Source organism: Mustelus asterias, chromosome 7 (genome assembly GCF_964213995.1).
Source record: "Mustelus asterias chromosome 7, sMusAst1.hap1.1, whole genome shotgun sequence".
NCBI classification, from domain to species: domain Eukaryota; kingdom Metazoa; phylum Chordata; class Chondrichthyes; order Carcharhiniformes; family Triakidae; genus Mustelus; species Mustelus asterias.
The window spans coordinates 77,002,717-77,029,904 of record NC_135807.1 but is presented as its reverse complement, the minus strand read 5'-3'; the positions used below and the strand labels follow the sequence as shown (position 1 = coordinate 77,029,904).

General features: G+C 43.6%; 1 protein-coding gene across 2 annotated transcripts in view; it reads right to left on the bottom strand.

The window, feature by feature from the left end:
* Positions 1 to 27,188, bottom strand: part of sulf1 (sulfatase 1) — a 423,430-nt gene that overhangs the window by 4,913 nt on the left and 391,329 nt on the right. Inside the window, exons 16-20 of one of the 2 annotated variants that reach the window (XM_078217098.1) lie at positions 25,545 to 25,717; positions 20,914 to 21,056; positions 14,276 to 14,399; positions 10,760 to 10,793; positions 7,769 to 7,893 (exon numbers count right to left, since the gene is read on the bottom strand). In XM_078217098.1, the coding sequence (XP_078073224.1) occupies positions 7,836 to 7,893; positions 10,760 to 10,793; positions 14,276 to 14,399; positions 20,914 to 21,056; positions 25,545 to 25,717 (532 nt within the window). In that variant the 3' untranslated portion in view covers positions 7,769 to 7,835. Of the gene's footprint in view, positions 1 to 7,768; positions 7,894 to 10,759; positions 10,794 to 14,275; positions 14,400 to 20,913; positions 21,057 to 25,544; positions 25,718 to 27,188 lie in introns of those variants that run through there. The other variant, XM_078217099.1, reaches the window with a different exon arrangement.

Genomic DNA, 27,188 nt, shown 5'->3' with positions numbered 1-27,188 from the left:
TACAGTCAAGATAAATTCCCACCATGGAAGAGCAAACAAATCAACACCATCCTTGGTAACAAAAGAGATAGAGATCAAGATGAAGAAGTGTGCAATGGAAGATGTCAACTAGATAATGCAACCAAGTACTAGGCTGAATACAGAAGGGTCAAAGGGAATTAAAAATTCAAATAAGAGAAGCAAAGTGGATGCAAAGAGATTGAAAACAAACATAAAAAGGAATCCAAAAGTCTTCTATTAGCATAGAAATAGTAAAAAGGTGGTAAAAAGGAGAAGTGGGACCAATTAGGCATCTAAAAGAGGATTTATGCATGGAGACAGGGGATATGGCTGAGCTACTAAGTGAATACGTTGCATCTGTCTTTACCAAGGACCTGCACAGGTAATGGTGAAAGAGAAGATAGTTCAAACACCTGGACGGGTTTGAAATTGAAAAGGAGGAGGTATTGGATAGGCTGTCTTTATTTTAAGTTGGTAAGGCATTAGGCACTGGCCATAATTGTTCAGTATTCCTTCGACTCTGAGGTGGTGCCTGAGAATTGCACATGTTACACTTTTGTTCCAACTACAGGCCAGTCCATTTAACCTTGGCACGCGGGGCGGGGGGGGGGGGGGGGGGGGGGTGGAGGAGAGGGAGGAGGAGCTTCAAAAGACAATAATTTGGGACAAAATTAATAGTCACAGGGAAAAGCCAGCATAGTTTTCTTAAGAACAAATTGTGTGTAATTAACTTGCTTGAGTTCTTTGACGAGATAACTGAGAAGGTTCATGAGGTCAATGCCGTTGATGTGGCAGACATGACTTCCAAAAGGCATTTGATAGAGTGCTGTACAACAGTGCCGTGAGCAATGTTACAGCTCATAGAATAAAATGGACAGTAATAACACAAATGCAAAATTGGTTGGGTGATAGGAAACAGGAGTGATTAATGGGTGCTTTTCAGACAGGAGAAAGGTTTGCAGTGGAGTTCCCCAGGGGTCAGTTTTAGGACACCTGCTCTTCCTGATATATACAAATGAGCCACACCTTGCGATACCGGTCACAATTTCAAAATTTTCAGACGATACAAAACTCGGAAGTATTGTGAACTGTGAGGAGGATAGGGTAGAACTTCAAAAGGACCTAGACAAGTTGGTGGAATGAACGAACAACTGGCAGATGAAATTGAATGCAAAGAAATGTGAAGTGATTCATTTTGGGAGAAAGAATGGAGAGACACAATATAAAGGGTATAATTCTAAAGCAGTGCAAGAGAAGAGGGATCTGGGTATATAAGTGTCTGAGTCATTGAAGGTGGCAAGACAAGCTGAGGGTCTGGTTAGTAAAATATCCTCGGCTTTAAGAGGTGAATAAAGTAGAAGAGCAAGGAAGTTACGTTAAACTTGTATAAAGCTTTGGCTTGGCCTTAGCTGGAGGACTGTGTCCAGTTCTGGGCACCACATGTTAGGAAGGATGTGAAGGCATTAGAGAAGGTACAGAAAAGATTCAGGAAAATGGTTTCAGAACTCCAGTTGCACAAATAGACTGGAGAAACTGGGACTATTTCCCTTGCAGGAGAGAAGCTTAAGAGGAGATTTGATAGAGTATTCAAAATCACGAGGAGTCGGGGCAGCATGGATAGGATAGTTACAGTGTGACCACATCAAGGTGCCAGCACCATTTGCTAAAGGAAGGATGTAGCTAGGGTTCCCAAATAACTCAGGATTCCTTGAGATCTATTTTATGAATGATGACATGACAGTCTCATTCACAGCGAGAGGATTCGAGTACAGGGGCAGGGATGTCTTGATGCAATTATGCAGGGCCATGGTGAGGCCACACCTGGAGTATTGTGTACAGTTTTGGTCTCCTTATTTGAAGAAGAGTGTCCTTGCTATAGAGGGGGTACAGTGAAGGTTTACCAGCCTGATTCTTGGGATGGCGAGACTGACGTATGAGGAGAGATTGAATTGGTTAGGATTATATTTGCTGGAGTTCAGAAGAATGAGGGGGGATCCCATTGAAACCTAAAAAATTCCAACAGGACTAGACAGGGTAGCCACAGAAAGGATATTTCCGATGGTGGGGATGTACAGAACATGGGGTCTTAAGGGGACGGGGTAAACTATTTAGGAGTAAGATGAGGAGAAATTGCTTCACCCAGAGAGTAGTAAACCTTTGGAATTTGCTACTACAGAAAGCAGTTGAGGATAAAACATTGAATGTTTTCAGGAAGCAGTTACATATAGGTCTTAGAGTGAAGGGGATCAAAAGATATGGGGGGGAAAGTGGGATCAGGCTATTGAGTTGTATGATCAACCACGATCATAATGAAGGTTGGAGGCTTGAAGGGCCGAAAGGCCTAGTCCTGCTCCTATTTCCCATGTTTCTGTATTTCTAAGAGGAATAATAAGCATATTGGAGTTAATTCTGACTTTGTGTAATAGTGTATAACGTGTGATACTAAATCAGCAGCTCACTTTACTTCAATGGGTAAAATAACAGGAGAGTTAAAACCAGTTGCCAGGACGTTACTGTCTGTTTTATACTATCACAAAAAATCAAAATTACCCAACTTGTGTTGTAGGAATGGATATGTCAGAGGAGAATGTTGAGCAAAAGACAACGGTCATCCAGAGGTGAAAAGAACATAAATCTGTCCTCAGGCCTGGGTAATTCAAACTAACTAATTGAAGCCATGGTGTGGAGATGTCGGCGTTAGACTGGGGTAAGCACAGTAAGGAGTCTCACAACACCAGGTTAAAGTCCAAGTTTTATTTGGAATCACGAGCTTTCAGAGCGCTGCTCCTTCATCACGAAGCGCTCCGAAACCTTGTGATTCCAAATAAACCTGTTGGACTTTAACCTGGTGTTGTGAGACTCTTTACGGTAACCAATTGAAAGCAGTGATTTCAGAGTATCAGAGACTGTGTCAATTCACAATAACCTGGAAACACTCAGCAGGTCTGGCAGCATCCGTGGACAGAGGAATACAGTTAGTAGGCAGGATCTTTGCACAGACTTTGGGACCCTGTTGTTGGGATCAAATGGGGTTCCTGAGCCGACAGGTACAGGGAACAGAACCGGGGGAGCTTTCTTCATGGAGGCAGTTTCCAAAATGGCCTTTGTTTTTGTCATCCAATTATGGACAGCAGGGTCCTGAAGCTGTCATCTCAGTCAAAGCCTGGCCAGTCCCGCTGCGAGAGGCAGCAAATTTTACCTCCAGCTCAAGTTTCAACCCCTCTGGGTCCATCTCTTTCTATGTTTGTCCCATCATCCCTTTTGACATTTAATCGCTCGTCACCTCCAGCCAATCAAAGACTTTTGGTTCTTCCTCCTCTTATTTGCTCCTCTTCCCCCATTTCCCTGGCTTTTTATGTGTTTAAAATTGTTAATCTCTAACCCCTATCTTCCAATTCTGATTTCTCTCGCCACAGATGCTACCTGATCGGCTGAACATTTTCAGCACTTTGTTTGATTTCATATTTCCAGCATCTACAGTATTTTGCTTTTGTTTCATAAATCTTTGGCCTGAGGATATACAATCTAATGATTTATTTCTCTGCTGAATGAATCATCAGTTCATTTATTTGAGTTGTTCTGAGCCTATTGCTCTGGGTGCTAGTCTATCAGTAATAAATGGAGTAACTTCCATTTTGGCTACAGGCAGAAAACTGGCACTTGCGGATATATCATCCAGTTGACATCTTGCCTGATTTATATGCTTGGGGTGTATAAAGTATGGCCAATCTGCAATTCCTAGTTTTCCAACTGCACCCAAATTGAACAAGTGCTTGATCACTGCCTTTTGCATCAAGGGGTAGATTTTCAACTTTCCAGCAGCAGTAACTGCTGTAGGTCAGTCGGCCATTCGGAAACTCCTCGATTTTCATTTACATTTGAAGGATTTTGGATTTTTCAATATCGACTTTTAATATCAGTTTTAAGGAAAACTAAAATGATATGCTGGACACCTTAGACGATGTGCTAAAAGATCAGAATTTGATTCACAACAAAGTCAAGAACACAGAACTTGACTGAAATTAGAAGGCATGCTGGGAAGCTTGGCCAAGCTCGAAAAGTATCATGGATATTGTCATTGCTTCAAATTGTTGGAGGCTAACTGCTGTGTTCAAGAGCCAAACTGTACTCGAAGGGAGATAAGGACAAGGTTAGAAATAAAACAAATCATAACTAGAACAGCTGGCTCCTCAAGCCATGAAAAAGAGAAAGGGGCAAAAAAACAGTCATCAGCAAGTTGCTGTAACAGGGATATAAAACAGTCATTTTATTGTGACTGTCAGGAGACAGACCAGAAGCAATTCAAGGAAAACATCAATGAATTAACCCTTCAGTCCCTGAAAGCTGCAGAATATTCCTTCTGAGGAGCCAATTATAATGCTGGAGAAGTTTGTAAGCATCTTTACCTGTAAAACTGTTCTGTCTTAATGCCAATAAAATCATTCATTTAGAGAAACGTTTTCATCTTAATCCTTATTTCTTATGAGAGTGAGAATTAAACTCCACACATTGATTTTAATGGGAATTAAAACGGGACTGTTTCTATAAGAGGTAGCTGACCCACACTGCTAATTTCATGCCTACTGCCAAGTAGTCCAAAGTACCTGCTTGTATCGGGCTATAAGTCCATTTTAATGTGAAAATCTGGGTCCTATGATGCAAATAGGAGACCAATTGCCATTATAGATTGAAACTGGTTGGAGCCTGCTCTGTGCACATCCTCACCAGTTCCACAGAAAATGGAGTTGAAGAGGCCTACCAAAGTGAAAAGTCATTTTTGTGGCTCCCTGGTGAAGCATTTCCATGGAAATGATCTCGGCTTCGTTTGCCCTTGGACACCCAGGCTTCTTGATAACAACTCCCAATGCCTGACCATCATACTGGAAGCTGCCTTGGCTTGTTCCTTAATCCTCAATCCATTGGGTTGTATCAGGATGTCTGCTTGATGCCTCATAGCTGCCCTCCCAATTTATAAAACCAGGGCCCCTAGTGATAACTTCACCTGGCACAGGCAGCTGACCAGTACCTGCATTCCGCCAATAACCCAAAGGAAAGGATTTTGTGTTCTCAGGAAATTTATTAAAGCCATATTTTATGCTGTTTTCAAAATGTCACATCAATAAAAGATGGCACAAAAAGAAAATTAGAAAGTTTTGCTACTTGGAGGGAAAAACAGAAATATAATGAATGGCAGTGTGTGAGGAGGTCCTGTTAGGTGAACCGCATAGCCTGTGAGAGTTAGGAAATGGTCAAAGCTGAAAATCAAAAGGCAATCCAAAGAAAAACAACAAAAAGCAAGCGGGACAAATGACTCTCAGTCTTGGTTTGGACAATCCAGGTGGCTGGATAGGTTTCTCCTTGGGAAAATAAGGCAATGAAAGATGACTAATGGTTAGACGTCTAAGGCTAACAGAAAAGCAATACTGCAGCAGCAACACGATGAACCTGCGCACTAAAAAAAAGGTTTATTAGTGAAATGGACAAAATGGACAACGTAAGATGAAATAAAGCGAAGGAAATCTGTCGATAGGAATGATCTGTGATCTATTATCTTGAACTGATTTGTCATCTAGTACTGACACCATAAAAATATAGGAGCCCAGGAAAGACCACCGTGCTTCATTTGACTACATGCCTGCTGTGCAACTTCAATTCATTTGGAATTAATATTAACGTTCCATTGGCCACTGTCAGGATAAGAACCTAACCTGCAGATATATCTAGAATTATCAGAGAAGTGCAGTAGTTGCCTTGAAAGATAAAGATCAAGTCTGTGCAGTTCTATTTACTTTGGCATCTTTTAGTGATCCCCTGCTAAATTGGAGCAAGAGATGCCTCAAAGCACTTAATAGCCAATGAAGCACTTTTGAAATGCATTCACTGTGGTAATGTCGGAAACACAGCGCCAATTTGAGGACAATAATTTTGCAGCCAAAGAAAGAAATGGCCAGATAGGGCTTGAACCTACAATCTAGTGACACCAAAGCACAAGTGATAGCACTGAGTCCCTGCTAACAAAGAAATCCTTCTTCAAATGGTGAATTTGAGATAAAGGAACACCATGATGGGAGATAAGCAGAGGGGGGGGGGGGGGGGGGGGGGGAGTAGTAGGTGAAAGGGGCAGGGCTGTAGCGGGTTGGGCAGTATCTGTTTACAAATTACAATATTCCAACAAAGGCATATTTTTAATACCATAAAATTGCTCTGTGGGTTACAAGCTACAAGTTTAAAATGAATAGGTAAATACCTCTGCTAAAACGGAGTAACTGTAGAAATACATGTTGGGTGTTAATATTCTTGTATCTCATGGTGGAAAATTAGGGCCATGTATTTACCTGTTAGACTGATCTATACTTTAATTAATAACATGCAAATCAATGACAATTAGATGTGAAGCTGATAGATATTACCAGGAAGGAGTAGGAAGTTTAAATTTAATAGGATGATTGATAAGTGCTGAAGTTTTATTTCAGGTTCAAAACTGGTGCAATTTTAATTCCAAATCTTTAAAGACTCAAGTCACAGCGTTTTTTTTATTCAAGGAAGAAAGACAATTTAGAGCTTAATTCCCTTTACCCTTCTGCCACACTCCTACTGCATTGCCAGTGGGAGTGTGGTGGACTGGCTGGAAAGGAGTTTGTGATCCAGGTACCCGAGGTCATGACCTTGTTCAGGGGCAGAGCCTCCACTGGACCTGCTCAAGGTTGTCAGTGCAGCAAAGAACACGATTGGAGGCAAGAACTCTCGGCGAAGGGGATCGCATGTGAGAGGCCTGCCGGGACCTCGGAGGGATAATTACGGCCACAAGGGCATTTGTACTTTCTTATCGAGGTGGCTCTAGCAATACCTCTCCATCAGACATACAGCTGTGCTGTTAATGGCCTGGGTACCTGCTTGTGATTTTTAAATTGGGCGAACCTGCCAACATTAGCAGGGATGCTGCCAGTTTGACTGGAATCTAAGGCACCAGCATTTATTTGATCGTTTTGTGCAGATTATTTTGCCCTTATCTTTTGGATCTCTTTGCAGGACATACCATTTCTCTGCTCAAAAGTGATTCTCCCTTGGCTGTTTGTCATTGTCACTTCATAAATGGCAGCTGGCCATTTTGTAGGATGGTCTTTGACGATGCAGCCGTCAGAGCTTCTCTGTGAAGAGGCCTCGTGTCAATTTATTGCGGCACTCTGCCAGCAGACATGAGCAAGTCTGGGACTGAACCAGCACACCCGTCACTGCAGCTGTCCCATTTCTCCGCCGGATAATTACCCTCTGCTCCTCTCTCTCTCTTTCCCTTCCCCCAACAGAGAACAACCCTGACAGCATAAAACACCACAAAGAGCCTCGATACTAGAAAGAGGCAGTTCTGACTGCAGAGTACACGGAACTTAAGGAGACAGGGAATTTGGCATGAAGCAAGAAAAAAAAAGACAAGACCTTATTTCTTCAAGAACAAAAAAGCTGTTGAAAGAGACAGGACCGAGCAGAATCTTTGATTCATTGGCACAGCAATGTACACCCGAAAGCACCCTGACAGCATGCTCCTGTGGTGTGCTTTAATAAAGATGTCATTGTCCAAGCGGCATAATGTCAAAAGTAATCAATTCTGTGCAATCCCAACTGCCAAATCACAGCTACTGTCACCTCTATGCAATTATGCCTTTGCCAATAATACCGCAATAACAAACATTTTAGGAGCAAAGTTAAGATTAAAGAGTTGCAGCCGCAAAATTGAAGAAACAGGAATGCAAATGAATTGAAAACTTTAAGTTGCTACCACCACCTTAACAGTGATCTCTTCCCTATTTGATAAATACTAAAAAATAGCTTTTAGTCACTCACGAGGACTTGAAGCTAGGCCTCCTCAACTTTGGCCACTTTCGATGCTGCTGTAGCCTGGCAACCAGGTAGCAGGAACAAAAAGAGGCAAATATCAATCAGTTAAATTTTAAAAATAAGATTAAATTAGGTACATACATCATTTTCTGAGTCTCTATGTAAATATTTTGATTTATTTTAGATGATTGTAGACTTAATATAATTCTTTACCAGATAGGAGAGGACGATTTCATCAGCTTATATAAATTTTTACTTTTCCTTTGCCATCTATTTGAAAAGTCTTGCTTTTAGTGGACTTACTTCCTGCGGTCATTCTTTGTAAGCATGACCATGAAAGTTTTAAATCCTTTTTCTCCCAGTTTAAGACCTCCCTGCACTACATTTCATTTTGTTACTACGAATCGATGGATGTCCTTTCCCCAGGACCTCTCCCAATTCCTTTGTGCCTCTGACTCCCAAAGTTGTTGCAGAATTGGCCTGTGTGGCATTTGCCAATCTGCTTGTGCTGTGTATGGAGAAACTTTTAACCTCCACCCAGTACTTGCTGGACAGTCCTGTTAAGATAGGGTGCTTATTGTGTAGGGACTACAGATGTAAACACACATTATTCGCCTGTGAGAGTTTAGTTAAGGCAATTTACTAAATTCATATTAGATCTGAGAAGACATCCTTCAAGATGCAAAAGGCAACGTGAAACTTGCCAGTTATAAATAGACAAAAAGTTAATAAAATGATTTTATGAATGTGTTGAAATACAAGCTCTGAAATTTTGATGAAAGTAGATTAGTTTGAGCAATTATTGGAAACAGCTGACATTAATGATGGAAGTGGAGATTGCCCATTGAACCAGTCCACATTGGCAAAGTTACCGTTAATACATTCCAATAAGTCTGGCTATTGAGGGGGCAATTCTCTGGCTCTGTTATGCCTGGCGCAAATCCTGCTATGTTGGAAAAATTCAGCCAGAGGCCTAAAACAGGCGCAAAGCAGTTTGTGACCTTCCCGGGCCCTCCTAGCAGACGTCATGAGGTTCATGCCCATCTAGGGTGTGACCTGATTACCATGGGCTTAAATACATTTAAATATGCAAACACCAAATCTTCCAGGAACGTCATTATTTCCCCACCCGCCAGTGTGGCGTAAAGCTGGCACAAATCACTACACAAAAGGAGACCAGCATGATGACCATGCCGGGGGCTCAGAGGCCATTGCAGCCCTTGGATGGTCGGGAACATCGCAGGGCAGTGCCCTGGCAGGGCCTGAAGGAGACAGAGCCTGAAGGGGATGGGACCTGGAGGAATCAGAGCCTGATGGAGGTGGCTCATATAGGGCAATGCACTGGGAGTGCCACGATGCTTTGGGGGCATGGAGGAAGGGTTTCATGTCAGCAGTCTATATGTTGTGCATATGGCGGGTGGGGGGAGGGCGGGGGGGGGGGAATCATGCCATCAATGATGGGAGGGTCCAAATGTTTTTGCGGGGGGGAACTGGGCTCTTTAAATTTGAGTTCAGGGCGCCCTTTATTAAAGACGCCTCGATCTGTGTGAAGCCAGGCTTGTGGGAGTCTTTAGACCCCATCCCTCACATTGACAGTCCAAAAAAATGGCAATGTGTGGGAGGACTTTGTCACAAAACTGACCCTTTTTTCTGGGCAGAAGCTCGCCGGTTTTCTGACACTGCCAACGTTTGGGAAAATTCCGCCCTATGACCTTTGGTTCAGGGTGGGAGCCATGAGTGTCTGATCTGGTGGAAGTTAAAGTCTCACTTAATTGTCACAGAGAGCTTTTCACAGAAGATTTAACTGTAATTGGTATGTGTGGAATTCTCATTAGACTTCAAAAAAAAAGTCAATAACTTATTTGCAGAATTTCACAAACGTATTGGGAGTGTAGTTTTCACTTTGGACACAATCATAAAATCTGGGCACAAATTTCACTCAAGATTGCTCTAGTTTTCTAACTAAAGTTATGGTTCAGGTTATTGCTCAAATTAATTTGCATACTCACAAATGTAAATTCGTCCATCAGCCAAGACAGTAAGGCAGTGCTTTAGAATGTAATGGTGTCAGAATGGAACGAATTGGCTGGCGTGGTTAACATTGGTAAATGTGTTTAATTTTATTAATACAGCTGAAAATGTGGGCATTATCCACCACAGGTGAGCAACCTGATTTAAATAACTTGAAAAAGACTAAAATATTCATAGAGTCCCATTTACTAGTTACATTGGTGTAACTAGTCAGTTTCTCAGTAATTCTTTTTATATTTAAAAGTTTAGTATCCATTAGTGTTCTTGCAGCTAAAATGGCCTTGATTTTAAGAGACTCCTCAAAACATTTGCAAATGAGTCAATTAGCGGGAACAGGCCATGGCGATTAGGGAGTGTAATCAGCTTCGTGAGTTGGGGGAAGGTGTTTTAAACCAGCCAAAAGATTGCAGGAAGGCAATTTATGCTGGAGGTTACTTACACTTGAACTTCTTCAATCTTTTTCAGGAAAATTGCCAATGCAACCTGAGCAGAAACTCCACCCCAATGATCCATCAGTGTGCTGGTGTGTGTGATCTGTATTCCACGTGTGCATAAACATATGTGTTTTTAAGTGCATATGTCTGATGCAGCGACAGACAGACAGGAATCAATTTATCTTGACTTCAAAATCAGTCTCAGCTTCAATAAGTTCAGTAACTGAACTGGGATCACATCAAGAATAAATTATTCGGATTCCTGTGGTACCCAAAAAGCAGAGCTGAGTAAAACAGATGATCTGAAATAAGATTGAGCTGTTATTTGTTAAAGGATGAGTTGTCATGCACGAAAGAATGCTGAGTGCAATGCACAAAAAAGAAAAACAAAAGCTTCAATGGGTGAGCTCATGCAATTGGTTGGAAAGAAAGTTGTTTAAGAGAATAAAAAGTATGGATACCTGTGCTGATCAAAGCTTCCTCCATCTTTATTTCCTGATTAGGAAAATACAAGAGTAATTTTTGTTAATGATTTTAGAATGGTAAATTATTCACAATGTATCTGTCCATGCATTACCTGAAGAAAAATGTAATATGGTTAAAATAGAGAGAAAAAGTAACCTTCACACAAGATTTAATCAATACAACATGGCTGGGGAACCTAGAATAATAGGGAATAAACAGCAGTCTTGTCTCATTGTAAACTAGTTTCATTAGGAAGTTACGCTTCTCCAGGCACTTTATTCGGAAGTGGGAATGTATAGAAGACAACAGGAATAGATTTGTCTTTGTGCAAAAGTGTAAAATGGATGGTAGAGAATCAACAGCCAGTTTAAAATTTCCACTGCTTTTTATCCCCTTTGCCTTCAACAGAAATAAACATTAGGGGAGATGTAGAATGGACTGATGATTGGCTATTGCCTATTTTACTCTTCTGTCTAAAGTCAAACTTATCCCTTGTGACACTGGTATCTGATCTTATGTGCAATATTAGCTCTGGACAATGCTAATAGAATTACAAACAATTCACAATATTAGTATTTCACTATTGTCACTTTTTTCGAATTCTGAAATAATTTGACAGTTGAATTTCTGTAGCATTTTTGTTCTCAATTTTCAGAACGGAATAATTATCAGTAGCTCATCTACAAGCAAAGTAATTAACCTACACAAATTAGTTACTACATGCTGCTACATGCACTTAATACTAAAAATTGCCATTGTCCGAGATGACCATAGCCTGATCTCTCCTTTGAGGGGGAGGACTGACAAGTGGTGATTTAACTTGAGGATCACCACACCTCAAGTGAGGGGCAATGTTGAGAAGGCAAACCTTCATGAATAACGTCAGCCAATACGGGAATTGAATCCATGCTGTTGGCATTGCTCTGCATCACAAACCAGCTGTCTAGCCAACTGAGCCAAACCGACGGCCGCTTAATACTATAGTATATATCTCAAAGAAAAGAAGTTCTACCAAGTCAATCTTCTTCATTTAAATGTAATTCACCTGTTCTGCCTAACTATGTACAAATTACAATCAGGAAAATAGATGTAGGATAGATAGATATAGTTCAAGTTGGTTTGCAGTCTGTATGTGGACTAATAGTGACATTTTTCCTGAGAGAATAATTCATGTATTGGGGAGAGTAGAGTCTATTTGAGGAAAATGCTTTACGATATGGATCTGAATAATCACTTTAGCAGTATGGCACTTCCAAAAACCTTCAATACCAGCTTATTACAAATCTGATCTAAAGTCAGTAATCCGTATCCAAACTGGTTTTAAAGATGTGTTCGCTGGATTGCAGGGCTGCTGATGAATGCACCCATTCAGGCAGATCCTCTGGCTGAAACACACTGATATGTCAAAGACGTGGTCATGTTAGTCTTTGACTGGCTGAAAAAATCTTCAAAATCAGTTTTAGAACAATGGAAAAACAATATTTTAGAACTTGCTGCATCCTCCAAAGCGCACAGTGGGGCCACAAAAAGAAATACAAGGTTTTGAATTAGAGAGGGTACAGCTAGGTTAGATACAACTCAGTAAAATTAAATTAAACATGAAAAAAGAAAATGGGGATAAAGGCTTCAAAAGGCTGAAGAAATAAGTCATCAGCTGCCATGAGATTAAATAATGGGGAAGGTTGGGCAGACACCATTAGAATCCTCTTGCAGCAACGCACCCTGCTTGCTGCTCATCAACTATTTTCTGACCCAGTGATACTGCCTATTTTTTCCTGAATCTTCTGATCCTTCCTGAAGTAGGCACTCCCCGACAAGTCCAGTGAATGCGGCAGAGTCGGGGGAAGGAGAAGACATAGCCCCTTTTTACCACAGTAGCTGCTGTATTCAGGTGCGTTTTAAAATGTCTTTTAATGCATGAGTATGGTGAATGAGTGAATGGGCAAGCGAGTGAGGTGTAATGGGTGGATGAGGGTGAGGTGGGTGCAGTGGACGGGTGGTTTGAGGAGTAGTTGAGCAATTGCGGTATAGTCAGATGGGGGGGTATGATTGGATCTGGTGTGGGGGGAGTACTTGGGTGGTCGAAGTGTAGTTGGATGGTTGTGGGGTTCTCATGTCTGGTTGAGGGCAAATGTGGGGGCTGGTTGGATCTGTTTGGAGGGGGATGGTTGGGAGGTTAGTCTGGTCTAGGAGGTGTAGTCTTGTGGGGGGAGTGGTCGAGGCTGGTGGGGAAGAAGTTAGGTGGTCAATGGGTCGGGGGATACTCAAGTGAGGGGATAGATGGGTGGTCGGTAGGGGGTTGTCAAGTCTCGTTGGGAGGTAGGAGGATGGCTGCAGGATTGGTCGTGTCTGGTCGAGGGGATTGTCAGGTCTGGTTGGGAGAGTAATCGAGTGGTTTGGAGGGTAGTTGGTTCAGAGGATTAGGCAGGTGTGGGGTGGTTAGGTCATCAGGGGTTAGTGGAGTAGATGGGTGGTCGGGAGGGAAGTCTGGTAGTTAGGGACTAATTGAGTGGTTGGGCATAGTTGGGTGCTGGAGGGGCATGGTGCAGTGGTTTTGAGGCAGAGGAAGTCGATTTGGAGGGTTAGTGGATTGTGGGGTTGTCGGCTGGTTGGAGGATAATCTGGTGGTCAGTTGGGTAGTCAGGCCTGGTCGAGGGAGCAGTCAGTTTGGAGAGTTCGTCGGGTGTGAGGTAGTCGGGTGGTCTAGTCCTAGTCCTATCTAGTCCTAGTCTCTGCCTTGAACTCAGGGTTGGAGACATTCATGGAGGGTCTCGGGCAGCAGGAAATCAGCCCATTCAAAAGTTAAACTTCCTGGACATGTCTAGCATCAGGATTTCCGCCAGATCCTGACACATTTCCCAATGTATATGCTACCTCCAGCAATCCGAAGATCAGAAGATTTGGCCCAATGTCTTCTTTGAAGAATGACATCGGAGGGCTAATTCTCATCAGGCCAATAGGTGAAATCTCAGTTTAAAGGTTGACATTTCCGAAAATGCAGCACTCCCTGCATATTGTACTGGAGACCTATCTTAAACTAGCATTAAAAAAACAGAGGTGTAGGTCATCAATTGAACTGCTTTCTAAAACAAAAGCAGAAAATGCACATTTTCAAGACAGACAGGAAACCAGGAATTAAGATATTGAAACAAAAAAACTTGCTGTTCTCTGCTGAGATCCATAGGGAAACATGCTCTACACTGGATTCTCAATATAGGGACTGTTTAGTGAAATTGTAAACTTTATGTTGCTTTTAACCCAAGTGTATTGTAGAATTTCTATCCATTTTAAACACTGTGATCTGAGTTCTTCATGGAAGTTTCATCAAGAAAATGAGGAAAGATTGGGACAAATGACAAGGAATGCTGTTCCAGGAAAACCACACCATCCAAATCCTTTGCTGATAGATGTTGACAACAATAGCAGAAAATTCTATTTTCTTCAACAGTTTCTCTCTGGCAGTCTCGCGATGAAGAGAGTATGCTTTGTCATTTGACAATCACACTGATTACCTGTTTCCACACTCTTGGTCCGTGGAGTGCACTGCTTGTGTCCTTGGCAACTTCTCAACTCCATTAACTGTATGTGCAACTGATTAAGAATTTCCCGTTCAACCATGTGTACTATATTAGTCAGCTGAAATCACAAAATCAAAATAGTGATCATTTTCCCTCTCATGGGGACGCCTATCGATACTGCAGTTTACAACAATATTTTGAGATGCGCAATACCAGAACCAAGACCCTAACTTTGGAGTTAAGATAGGAAGGATCTAATTTTATAAAACCATTGATGATAACATTCAGAGTACATGCAAGACTGAGCATAGTCTGCAGCAACAGGTAAAGGACACAGTGGAGTGCTTTAAGAAGGGCGGCACAGTGGTTAGCACTGCTGTCTCACAGCTCCAGGGACCCGGGTTCAATTCCAGCCTTGGGTGACTGTGTGCGTTTCCTCCGGGGGCTCCGGTTTGCTCCCACAGTCCACAAATGTGCAGGTTAGGTGGAATGGCCATGCTAAATTGCCCTTTAGTGTCCCAAGGTGTGTAGATTCAGGGTAAATGCATGGGGTTACGGGGATGGGATGGGGTGGGCCTGGGTAAGATGCTTTGTCGGAGAGTTGGTGCAGACTTGATGGGCCGAATGGCCTCCTTCTGCATTGTAGGGATTCTAGGAAGAATATCTAGCATCTGAAAAACTAATTTTGCAACCAACCAGAGTGATGAAATGTATGTCTGTTGTCTCTAACGGCTATTATCATCTTACATGAAATAGGATTGGGAAACACAACTCTTAAAAGCATCAAACAGTAGAGGCATTTTGAATCAATAACTGGTACAAAGAAAGACTTTGGCTTCAGGGCCTGGGTTTTCCTTCAAGAAGCCAACACGATAATGTTTCCAACAAGCCGATTCAGTCTTTAGGTAAGGGGGTCTTTCTGTGTTCATGGGGGACGCCTGCTCTCAGGTGACTTCCAGTCCAGGCAGTGCTATAGAATTGCCATTGGAGCACTAGAATAGGTGGGAGGCAAAAATAAAAGGAATAGAAAGTCCCTAATTCTTTTACTGAATGTCTTAGGTGAGACTGAGGCCATCATCAGGTAAGTAATTAAGACAAAATGGAGGGTAAAGTCTTATATACTAGGCTCTTGCCCTCCATTTGAAACATTTGGGACATTACTGTTGTTACCCAGGCCTATCACCTGGTTCGAGAGGCAAATGGGAGGGAAACATAATCGGATTCAAGGCCCCATAGATCCCAGCCAACAGTGGCATACCAGCAATAAAGCAGCGGCCAGGAGTGGTCTGAGTGAGGATGAAGAGAGGGAAATTACAATCACAGTGGAGAGGTAGTGATAACCATCACCGACTGATTTTCCCTGCTGTTTCCAATGCCACCTCACCCATCTCTCTGGTTGGTTTTGAAGCCAGGCTAATGTGTACCAATATGCTCCACATTTCTTAAGAATCACTTCTTTGTTCTAAATAAGACAATGATCATCCTGTTCCATAGAACATTAGATTATCTAGGACTATGGTTATGCTCCCTAAGTTTCATTTGCATCCTGGACCAGATATTTATAAAGGAAGTTTTTAAAGGAGTTAAAATAGTAGTAATAGTGATGACACAGTGCTTACAGCATAGAAATGGGCCATTTAGCTCAACAGGTCTATATGTCAGTCTTTATGCTCTACATGAACCTCTTCCCACTATACCTCATCTTACCTTATCCACATATCCTTCTATTCCTTTCTCCCTCATGTGCTAACCTCACTACTTACAAGTGCCAATATTTTAGTGAAACAATAACTTATTTTCTTGACGCATCCTGAACCAGAGGGGTACCAATATCTTGGGGGGGAAATTTGCGAATGCTCTTCGGGACGGTTTAAACTAATTCAGCAGGGGGGTGGGTACCTGAATTGTAGCTCCAGTGTACAGGAGGTTGAGAGTAGTGAGGTCATGGATGAGGTTTCAGGGTCGCAGGAGTGTACTGGCAGGCAGGAAGGTGGTTTGAAGTGTGTATACTTCAACGCCAGGAGCATCCGGAATAAGGTGGGTGAGCTTGCAGCATGGGTTGGTACCTGGGATTTCGATGTTGTGGCCATCTCGGAGACATGGATAGAGCAGGGACAGGAATGGTTGTTGCAGGTTCCAGGGTTTAGATGTTTCAGTAAGTGCAGGGAAAGTGGTAAAAGAGGAGGAAGTGTGGCATTGTTAGTCAAGGACAGTATTACGGTGGCAGAAAGGACATTTGATGAGGACTCGTCTACTGAGGTAGTTTGGGCTGAGGTTAGAAACAGGAAAAGAGAGGTCACCCTGTTGGGAGGTTTTTATAGACCTCCGAAAAGTTCCAGAGATGTAGAGGAAAAGATTGCAAAGATGATTCTGGATAGGAGCGAAAGTAACAGGGTAGTTGTTATGGGGGACTTTAATTTTACAAATATTGACTGGAAAAGCTACAGTTCGAGTACTTTAGAGGGGTCAGTTTTTGTCCAATGTGTGCAGGAAGGCTTCCTGACACAGTATGTAGATAGACCAACAAAAGGCGAGGCCACATTGGATTTGGTACTGGGTGATGAACCAGGCCAGGTGTTAGATTTGGAGGTAGGTGAGCACTTTGGTGATAGTGACCACAATTCGATTACGTTTACCTTAGCAATGGAAAGGGATAGGTATATACCGCAGGGCAAGAGTTATAGCTGGGGGAAAGGAAATTATATTGCGATTAGGCAAGATTTAGGTGGCATAGGTTGGGGAAGGAAACTGCAGGGGATGGGCACAATTGTAATGTGGAGCTTGTTCAAGGAACAGCTACTACGCGTCCTCGATAAATATGTACCTGTCAGGCAGGGAGGAAGCAGTCGTGTGAAGGAATCGTGGTTTACTAAAGAGGTTGAATCTCTTGTGAAGAGGAAGAAGGAGACTTATGTTAAGATGAGACGTGAAGGCTCAGTTAGGGCGCTTGAGAGTTACAAGTTAGCCAGGAAGGACCTAAAGAAAGAGTTAAGAAGAGCCAGCAGGGGACATGAGAAGTCTTTGGCAGGTAGGATCAAGGAAAACCCTAAAGCTTTCTATAGGTATGTCAGGAGCAAAAGAATGACTAGGGTAAGATTAGGGCCAGTCAAGGACAGTAGTGGGAAGTTGTGCGTGGAGTCTGAAGAGATAGGAGAGGCACTAAATGAGTATTTTTCGTCAGTATTCACACAGGAGAGGGACAGTGTTGTTGAGGGGAGTACTGAGATGCAGGCTGTTGGACTGGACTGGATGGGATTGAGGTTCATAAGGAGGAGGTGTTAGCAATTCTGGAAAGGGTAAAAATAGATAAGTCCCCTGGGCCGGATGGGATTTATCCTAGGATTCTCTGGGAGGCTAGAGAGGAGATCGCAGAGCCTTTGATCTTTGTGTCGTCATTGTCTACAGGAACAGTGCCAGAAGACTGGAGGATAGTAAATGTTGTCCCCTTGTTCAAGAAGGGGAGTAGGGACAACCCTGGTAATTATAGACCGGTGAGCCTTACTTCTGTTGTGGGCAAAGTTTTGGAAAGGATTATAAGAGATAGGATTTATAATCATCTAGAAAGGAATAATTTGATTAGGGATAGTCAAAACGGTTTTGTGAAGGGTAGGTCATGCCTCAAAAACCTTATTGAGTTCTTTGAGAAGGTGACCAAAGAGGTGGATGAGGGTAAAGCGGTTGATGTGGTGTATATGGATTTCAGCAAAGTGTTTGATAAGGTTCCCCATGGTAAGCTATTGCAAAAAATACGGACACATGGGATTGAGGGTGATTTAGTGGTCTGGATCAGGAATTGGCTAGCTGTAAGAAAACAGAGGGTGGTGGTTGATGGGAAATATTCATCCTGGAGTTCAGTTACTAGTGGTGTACCGCAAGAATCTGTTTTGGGGCCACTGCTGTTTGTCATTTTTATAAATGACCTGGATGAGGGTGTAGAAGGATGGATTAGTAAATTTGCGGATGACACTAAAGTCGGTGGAGTTGTAGACAGTGCGGAGGGAAGTGGCAGGTTACAGAGGAACATAGATAAGCTGCAGAGCTGGACTGAGAGGTGGCAAATGGAGTTCAATGCGGAAAAGTGTGAGGTGATTCACTTTGGAAGGAGTAACAGGAATACAGAGTACTGGGCTAATGGTAAGATACTTGGTAGTGTGGATGAACAGAGGGATCTGGGTGTCCATGTGCATAGATCCCTGAAAGTTGGCACCCAGGTTGATAGAGTTGTTAAGAAGGCATACAGTGTGTTAGCTTTTACTGGTAGGGGGACTGAGTTTCGGAGCCATGAGGTCATGCTGTACAAAACTCTGGTGCGGCCACACTTGGGAGTATTGCGTACAGTTCTGGTCGCCGCATTATAGGAAAGATGTGGAAGTGTTGGAAAGGGTGCAGAGGAGATTTACCAGGATGTTGCCTGGTATGGTGGGACGATCGTATGAGGAAAGGCTGAGGGGCTTGAGGTTGTTTTCGTTAGAGAGAAGAAGGTTAAGAGGTGACTTAATAGAGGCATACAAGATGATCAGAGGATTAGATAGAGTGGATAGTGAGAGCCTTTTTCCTCGGATGGTGATGGCTAACACGAGGGGACATAGCTTTAAATTGAGGGTGAGAGATATAGGACAGATGTTAGAGATAGGTTCTTTACTCAGAGAGTAGTAAGGGCGTGGAATGCCCTGCCTGCAGCAGTAGTGGACTCGTCAACAGTAAGAGCATTCAAGTGGTTATTGGATAAACATATGGATGATATTGGAATAGTGTAGATTAGAGGGGCTTTAGGTTTGTTTCACTGGTCGGCGCAACATCGAGGGCCGAAGGGCCTGTACTGCGCTGTAATGTTCTATGCTTAGCAGGGTTGGGGGTTTCTCAATTTGCATACGATATCAAACTCACAAGGACACTTTGGTCGGAGGAACTTGGGAACTACAAGATAAGTTAGGAAAATATACAAATACATTCACTCCCTGAATGGTATTAAAATCACTCAGCAGGAAGGTGAAAGAGATCCAGTGTCTTCGATAATTCGTTGCTAAACATTCTGAATCACAGTGAAGCAGCAATCAACCAAGCAAAGGGAATGTTGAACTAAACGGATTAAAGCAGTGGAGTAGAAAACAAAGGAATCCGTGCATAAAATATGTTTTGGCCAGTCTTAATGACTGAATTTAGTTCTAGTCACGGAGAGATAAAGGAACATTCCAATCATGAAGACAGTTCAAAGAACAACTATGAGACTATGGTACAACATCACAGTTAGAAGGAACTTGGTCTATTCAGCATGGAAAGGGAAGGTAGTCAATGGGATAGTAAAGGCAAATTTGAAATACGACTTAAAAACAAAATATTACACCAGGGCATAGCATCAAATTATGTAATAGTAAATTAAGGATTATTGGCATAACGTTCACAAATAATCATCAGCATACAGTCTGGACTTCCAGGTAGAGGGGTGAACACAAAATCATTGTAATTGTTCAAAGAGGAACTTGATGCCATGATGAGGAATTATAGTGGCTTGAAATTTTATATTTTACAGGAGAAGACATCTGCTGGTGTGACAAAGGTGTGACAGAGTTGAACCCAATTTAAGCCTATAGAAGAGCCAATGTCTTACTAAACCAAGAAGTAGTTAAGCTCACAGGCTTTGAATCACCACAAACTTTGTCTGAAATATTAGCTTTGAAAAAGATAAGAAAGGATTTTTAAACAATGATATTTTATTTTCCTACCTGTATCTTGAAGCCCTTACTAAGATTGATTCGGCTTATTTCCATATATGTAGAGCAAATGTGAGATATGTGGGAAAAGGCTACATGAACAACGATGAAGACCGACAAGCAGGTATCCTTCTACCACAGTCTACAAGCAATACTGATCCCGAGAGAATATATTAGAAGAGATTGCTGAATGAAGCAATAATTCATTGTCAGTGCTGTTTGTTGATACTGTGCTATCACATATCTCTTAGGACTGAGGAGGCGGTTGTCTCAGATGGGCAGCAGAAGCTTGGAAAACATGGTGGATTTCCTGACACCAATGTAAGCAGGAATCCGAAGGGCTGGCTAGAAAAGACACATGAACTATCATCGAGAGAGGAGATGGTATCATGAAGATGAAAGCCAGTCCCAGCTGCCTGCTGGATCCGAGAGCCAGCTGATCAGTGGGAGGGCAGAGCTGCTGGTATCCGTGCATCTTGCAGATCTGAGAGGAGGGCCTAGAATCTCTTGGAAGTCTACTGCCATGATTCCCTGCAATAGTTTTTCAAGGCTTGAAGGCTAGCAGTCAAAGCATCCACATTGAACAATTATAGAGCTTGCCCTCTCAGGGTGAGGAAGGTGTGGGAGAAGGGGTGGATGCAGTTGATCTTTCTGCTGCCATTTCTTCCAGATTGTGCCACATTATGTCAAAGTCCTTCACAGATAATTGTACTAAGGGTGACACTTGATGGTGGTGTGACTCCCAACTCGCGGGGAATCATAGTGGATGAAAATCCTGCCCCACCTCACTTCCAGCAGTGCAGTGGCACCATTGGTTCTTGATGGCTTAGGTTTACAAATAGAAGAAAGGGCTGAATGGCCTTCCTATCACGGTTATTGCAATTTTAAATTTCAATGGACAAACAAACAAAATCTCCTTACTTGATATGGATCACTGTTCATGTCAAAATACTCGAGGAAACCTGTGGCAAATTCGCAGAAGAGGATGTTGTGAGTCTCATTGATGGTTCGCAGGCACCAGTAAGTGTTATTGTTGGAACTTGTACAGGCACAGAAGGATCCTACTGTTAATGAAAGGGAAAAACCTTTGTCAGATTAATGTCTAAACAAGAACACAATGGCTGCGACTGTCCAACCACATCATGCCCAGTACGGGTCAGGCTGGCGCGGCGCGGGGTCGGAGAATTACAGGTGAGAGGTTTAGGCCATTCAGTGTCAGCGCAAAATCCTATTGCAATCCTCCCAACCACCATGCCTGGACATAATCTGGTTCCCACCCAGTGAGGGAGGGAACCAGATTAGCATATTTGAATAAACATTTAAACATCCTGAGTCTGTTTGAGGCTGGATTCTCCGACCCTCAGGCACAGCGGGAACCCAGCGGAGAATCACTACCAGTCCCCACAAACTGAGGCCAGGTGTGATGGCCATGTCCGGGGCGGGGGGGGGGGGGGGGGGGGGGGGGGGGGGGTGGCATGGGGGGTAGGGGGGTGCATGTAGGGGGTCACGAAGTGAAGAACAAGAAAGGGGTCAAGAAGGGGAGGGGGCAAGAAAGGGGACCCACTGGGAGGGTCCCAATGTCCACGATCTTTGTTAGGGAAACACGTCTTTAATGAGGGGGGAGGTCCAGATGTCCGTGGGAAGAGGGAAGGGGGTCCTCTCTTTCACTGGGAGGTCCAGATGTCTGTGGGGAGAAGGAAGGGGGTCCTCTCTTTCACTGGGAGGTCCAGATGTCCGTGGGAAGAGGGAAGGGGGTCCTCTCTTTCACTGGGAGGTCCGGATGTCTTTGGGAAGAGGATCCTCTCTTTCTCTTTGAGATCAGGTCGCCCTTTAAAAATGGCGGCTGATCTCTGTGAAGCCGGGCTTGCCGGTGTGTTTAGGGCTCGCCTCTCTAAGAACCGATGCAAACTTGGCTCTCTCCCAAAAACTGACTAACTGTGTGAAAATTGCTGCCTGTTATACCCCTGCTTGCCTTCTCTTTGCATTGAGCACTGAGTCCTCAACCACCCACCCAGGAAATGCACTTTCACCAATGGTAAACTCAGTATAAATTTCTGAAGAAAAATGTCCAATTGAAAGGATGGCCTGAAAGTTCACCGTCACAGAATCATTTACAGACAATTTGATTCACAAGACATTTTATTTTGATCGTAATTTAATTTCTATTTAATTACAGTATACTGTGTGAATGAAAGTGACGAAGTGATCAGGACTGGCTTAAAGCAATCACGAAGATCAGCCACTAGGAAGCTGAATTGAAAGGGACCTTTCTTCATGAAGCAGTGGCTGGGATTTTTAACTCCCGTTCTTCTTGGGCGAGTTTGGTGGCGGGAGCAATATATTTTATATGGGGCCCAAATCATGGGCTGCAAGTAATAATAAATTTACATGTTATAATCATGCATCTACACCTGATCAACCCCCTCCCCTTCCCCACTAGATAATCCATTTACAACGGCGTGAGCACACACTGCTGTAAATTATAACTGGTCTTCCCTGGTGTGTACCTGGCACAGTAAGAAGTCTCACAACACCAGGTTAAAGTCCAACAGGTTTATTTGGTAGCAAATACCATAAGCTTTCGGAGCAATGCTCCTTCGTCAGATGGAGTGGTCTCTGTTCTCAAACAGGGCACAGACACAGAAATCAAATTACAGAATACTGATTAGAATGCAAATCTCTACAGCCAGCCAGGTCTTAAATGCACAGACAATGTGGGTGGAGGGAGCATTCAACACAGGTTAAAGAGATGTGTATTGTCTCCAGACAGTACAGCTTGTGAAATTGTGCAAGTCCAGGACTCAAGCTGTGGGGGTTACTGATAATGTGACATAAATCCAACATCCCGGTTTAGACCGTCCTCATGTGTGCGGAACTTGGCTATCAGTTTCTGCTCAGTGACTCTGCGCTGTCGTGTGTCGTGAAGGCCGCCTTGGAGAACGCTTACCTGAAGATCCAAGGCTGAATGCCCGTGACTGCTGAAGTGCTCCCCCACAGGAAGGGAACAGTCTTGCCTGGTGATTGTCGAGCGGTGTTCATTCATCCGTTGTCGTAGCGTCTGCATGGTTTCCCCAATGTACCATGCCTCGGGACATCCTTTCTTGCAGCGTATCAGGTAGACAACGTTGGCCGAGTTGCAAGAGTAGGTACCATGTACCTGGTAGATGGTGTTCTCACGTGAGATGATGGCATCCGTGTTGATGATCCGGCACGTCTTGCAGAGGTTGCTGTGGCAGGGTTGTGTGGTGTCGTGGTCACTGTTCTCCTGAAGGCTGGGTAGTTTGCTGCGGACAATGGTCTGTTTGAGGTTGCGTGGTTGTTTGAAGGCAAGAAGTGGGGGTGTGGGGATGGCCTTGGCGAGATGTTCGTCTTCATCAATGACATGTTGAAGGCTCCGGAGGAGATGCCGTAGCTTCTCCGCTCCGGGGAAGTACTGGACGACGAAGGGTACTCTGTCCACCACGGATGCCATCATCTCACGTGAGAACACCATCTACCAGGTACATGGTACCTACTCTTGCAACTCGGCCAACGTTGTCTACCTGATACGCTGCAAGAAAGGATGTCCCGAGGCATGGTACATTGGGGAAACCATGCAGACGCTACGACAACGGATGAATGAACACCGCTCGACAATCACCAGGCAAGACTGCTCTCTTCCTGTGGGGGAGCACTTCAGCAGTCACGGGCATTCAGCCTTGGATCTTCAGGTAAGCGTTCTCCAAGGTGGCCTTCACGACACACGACAGCGCAGAGTCACTGAGCAGAAACTGATAGCCAAGTTCCGCACACATGAGGACGGTCTAAACCGGGATGTTGGATTTATGTCACATTATCAGTAACCCCCACAGCTTGAGTCCTGGACTTGCACAATTTCACAAGCTGTACTGTCTGGAGACAATACACATCTCTTTAACCTGTGTTGAATGCTCCCTCCACCCACATTGTCTGTGCATTTAAGACCTGGCTGGCTGTAGAGATTTGCATTCTAATCAGTATTCTGTAATTTGATTTCTGTGTCTGTGCCCTGTTTGAGAACAGAGACCACTCCATCTGACGAAGGAGCATTGCTCCGAAAGCTTATGGTATTTGCTACCAAATAAACCTGTTGGACTTTAACCTGGTGTTGTGAGACTTCTTACTGTGCTTACCCCAGTCCAACGCTGGCATCTCCACATCATGTGTACCTGGCAGGCAGAGGAGCTCAGGTGAGTTCATTGCTCAGGTGCAAGTGGGTCATGACTGGGCAGTAACCGGGCAGTGCCCCCTGGATGTTGCGTGGGGTGCAAGGTCCATTTTAACCTTTCTGCACTGCGGCGGCCTTTAAAATTGGCACCCTGATCTTTAAAAACGAAGTTGTGGGGGGTGAGCACACACCCCTTGCTTTTTTTTGAATGTCTCTAACAATACGGCAGAGAAATCCGCTGCTGGTGCCACTTTACCCACCCACCACCACACTCTGCAAAAAAAGGTAACATTTCACAAAAACAAACATAAAGAACCCTGCTAAAGGCTGCCGCAGCAATGTGTGATCCACAATGATGATGGTTTACAGGACAGGGTGCAATGTTATAATCTGATGACTGAGTTGTCATGTCGCATCTAATACAGAGTGAAAGCTGCCAGGAGCCTATAACACATTAGTAAAGTTCATTGAATCCCTACAGTGCAGAAGGAGGCTATTTGGCCAATCGAATCTGCGCCGACTCTCTGACAAGCATCTTATCATCACCATTCATTTAAAACCGATAAATAAAAGAACATGACCAAAGACATTCCTTTTTTGTGCCCAAATGTCATACAAGAAGATAAAACTAACATAATAACAACAGTCTTTTGGACTTTATTAATAAAGCGTAGAAGACAATAGGCAGGTTTGTGTATTTGTGCACAATAATTATTAGGGCGCAGTTAGAATATTGGGGGTTCCCTTCTAGAAAAAACATGAGTGCCAGAGTGTACAGTGTGGATTTAGCAGGGTATTTCCAGAATAGATAGTGTACTGTGTGGATTCAGCAGAGTGAATCCATCTGCATCTCTATCTCCCTCTCCCTGTAAGACATTCCTTAAAGCTCTTTGGACAAGATTAATTCATGTGACTTGGGCCTGATTTTTCACCCCTGAGTAGGCCCCCCTATCCGAAGCTGGCACCTCTACTGAAGGATATCACGAGTGGGGAGATAGTGGCTGCTACTGGTATGACATCCGCACGAGGCTTAGTATCGTCACTGGCGAATGATGGCGAGAAAGAAGTCATGGGATGAGGATGGGCAGCAAAGGCAGAGCAGTGGTTCTCAGCAGGTACTCCCTTTCCAATGCTGGATCCCTTGGTGAAGCACCTAGTATCTTCTAACAACACAGGAGTCCTAAGTGTGGACAGAGTGTGCTGAGGCACTCCTCCTAGTTCGTACTGCTTTAAGGGCCCAACAATGTTTCACCAAAGAAGCATAGAATCCTTACAGTGCAGAAGGAGGCCATTCGGCCCATCTGCACCAACAACAGTCCCACCCAGGCCCTATCCCTGTGATCATACGAAAACAAATGCTGCTTACAATTCCAGTAAGGTGGTGTCTGCCAGTGTTCATTATTGTGTGTGAAGCAGGTGAGGCCGGGAAGGCTGCAATCATCTCCCTTTCTCAGACGTTTCTTTATTTTACGATCCTTCTTCTTCCTCCGATTCTCCTTAAACAATTGCAGTTTACTGTCTACCTCCTGAGCCACTTCCCTGAGGAGATCAAGCAATGGAGTTATAATCCTATTGGTCATTTGATAATCTGTATTACATTTACGCAGAGCATTTAACATCAAGTTGCTCGAGTAATACAATGGCTTCAGCTTATACTCCTTCAGTAAATGATCTCTTGAACAATATGCATTGATGTTGCTTCTGAAGAGTAAGTCCTGATTTTAATATGAGCTATGAGAACAGTGGACAGGAGCTTGTGTGAGTGGGAAACACTCACAAGGGCGGCAGCGCAAGGCCCTGGTCATTTCAATTCTCTGCCTTGTTATCATGCTCCAGAGTAAATGCCTGTCAGATCCTAGTGGCAATAACTAGCTCATAGGGGTTGAGGTGGGCAAGGGGAGGCCGGGGGAACGAGGTCAGGTCTGGTCCAAAATTTTCTGAAGGAAATAAGCATTTGTTCTCTTCCTCTACTTGTGGAAATGAAAAAAGACATAGCTGGGCATCTTCTTACCATCTTCATGGGAATTGTTGTCATTGGTGGATCGAGCATTGGGTGGCAAGGAGCAGCACACCCCACACAGGTTTGAAAATATTTTGATGGGTTCATTTGGCAGAAGGAGTAGAAGCTCTTGGAAGCCTCATAAGGACATCTCTGGCCTCCCCATCTCACGTTTCCGTAGATTCTCATGGTGGAGTCTCGTTCTGCTCCCACTCATCAGCCGTCTCATCATGCTTGCTTGATTTGAGTGGAAGGAGGGCCTGAATGATATTAATGATACTGGGGAGTGAAAATGCCCTAGCCCGCACATCACTGAATTGCCAGTCCCTCACGGGTCACCCACCTTAAGTTACATCAGGACTATTGAAGCTGAAAGGGAACTTGGTGGATTAATGTGGTTTCACCTCTGGGAGCTGCATTTAAATTCAGTCCAGGGTGATGGGCTTTCTCTATGGTTTTTAGGGTCCTATTTCAAATGAACTTGTGCAATGTTCTTAGTGGCCATAAGCCAACCACAAAACCTTCCATAACTTTGCAAAAGTTAACCCCTCTTGCAGAGGGGCACCTCTTCACAAGAATGCCTTATATCTAGAAAGATGATACACAGGGATGTCTTCCTTTGTGTTTTTGGTCAGGGCTGGATAAGAGTTTAATGTGTGCATTGGGCAGATACAGATTTAACATTGCTTGTCACTGTAGTATAAGGGTCTGGTATACACAGGGTTAATGTGGGACTGAGCACAGTACCGCCCACACAATGATGTAAGAAGACACATGACCCAGAGCTAGAGTCTGTTGGCCAGAATTATGTTAAGACTCAGACATGGAGATAGCTCCTTGCCTGTACCTTTTACTGTATAAGTATATAGTTACAAATAGTTAATAAAGACTTGCTGTTAACATACAGAAGACTACAAAGACTTCCTTAACAGGCAAGTTCTGTAACCAACACCATTACAACATGGTGGCAAATGGGGATCAAAAAACCCTTAACCTCACAAGAATGCTGAA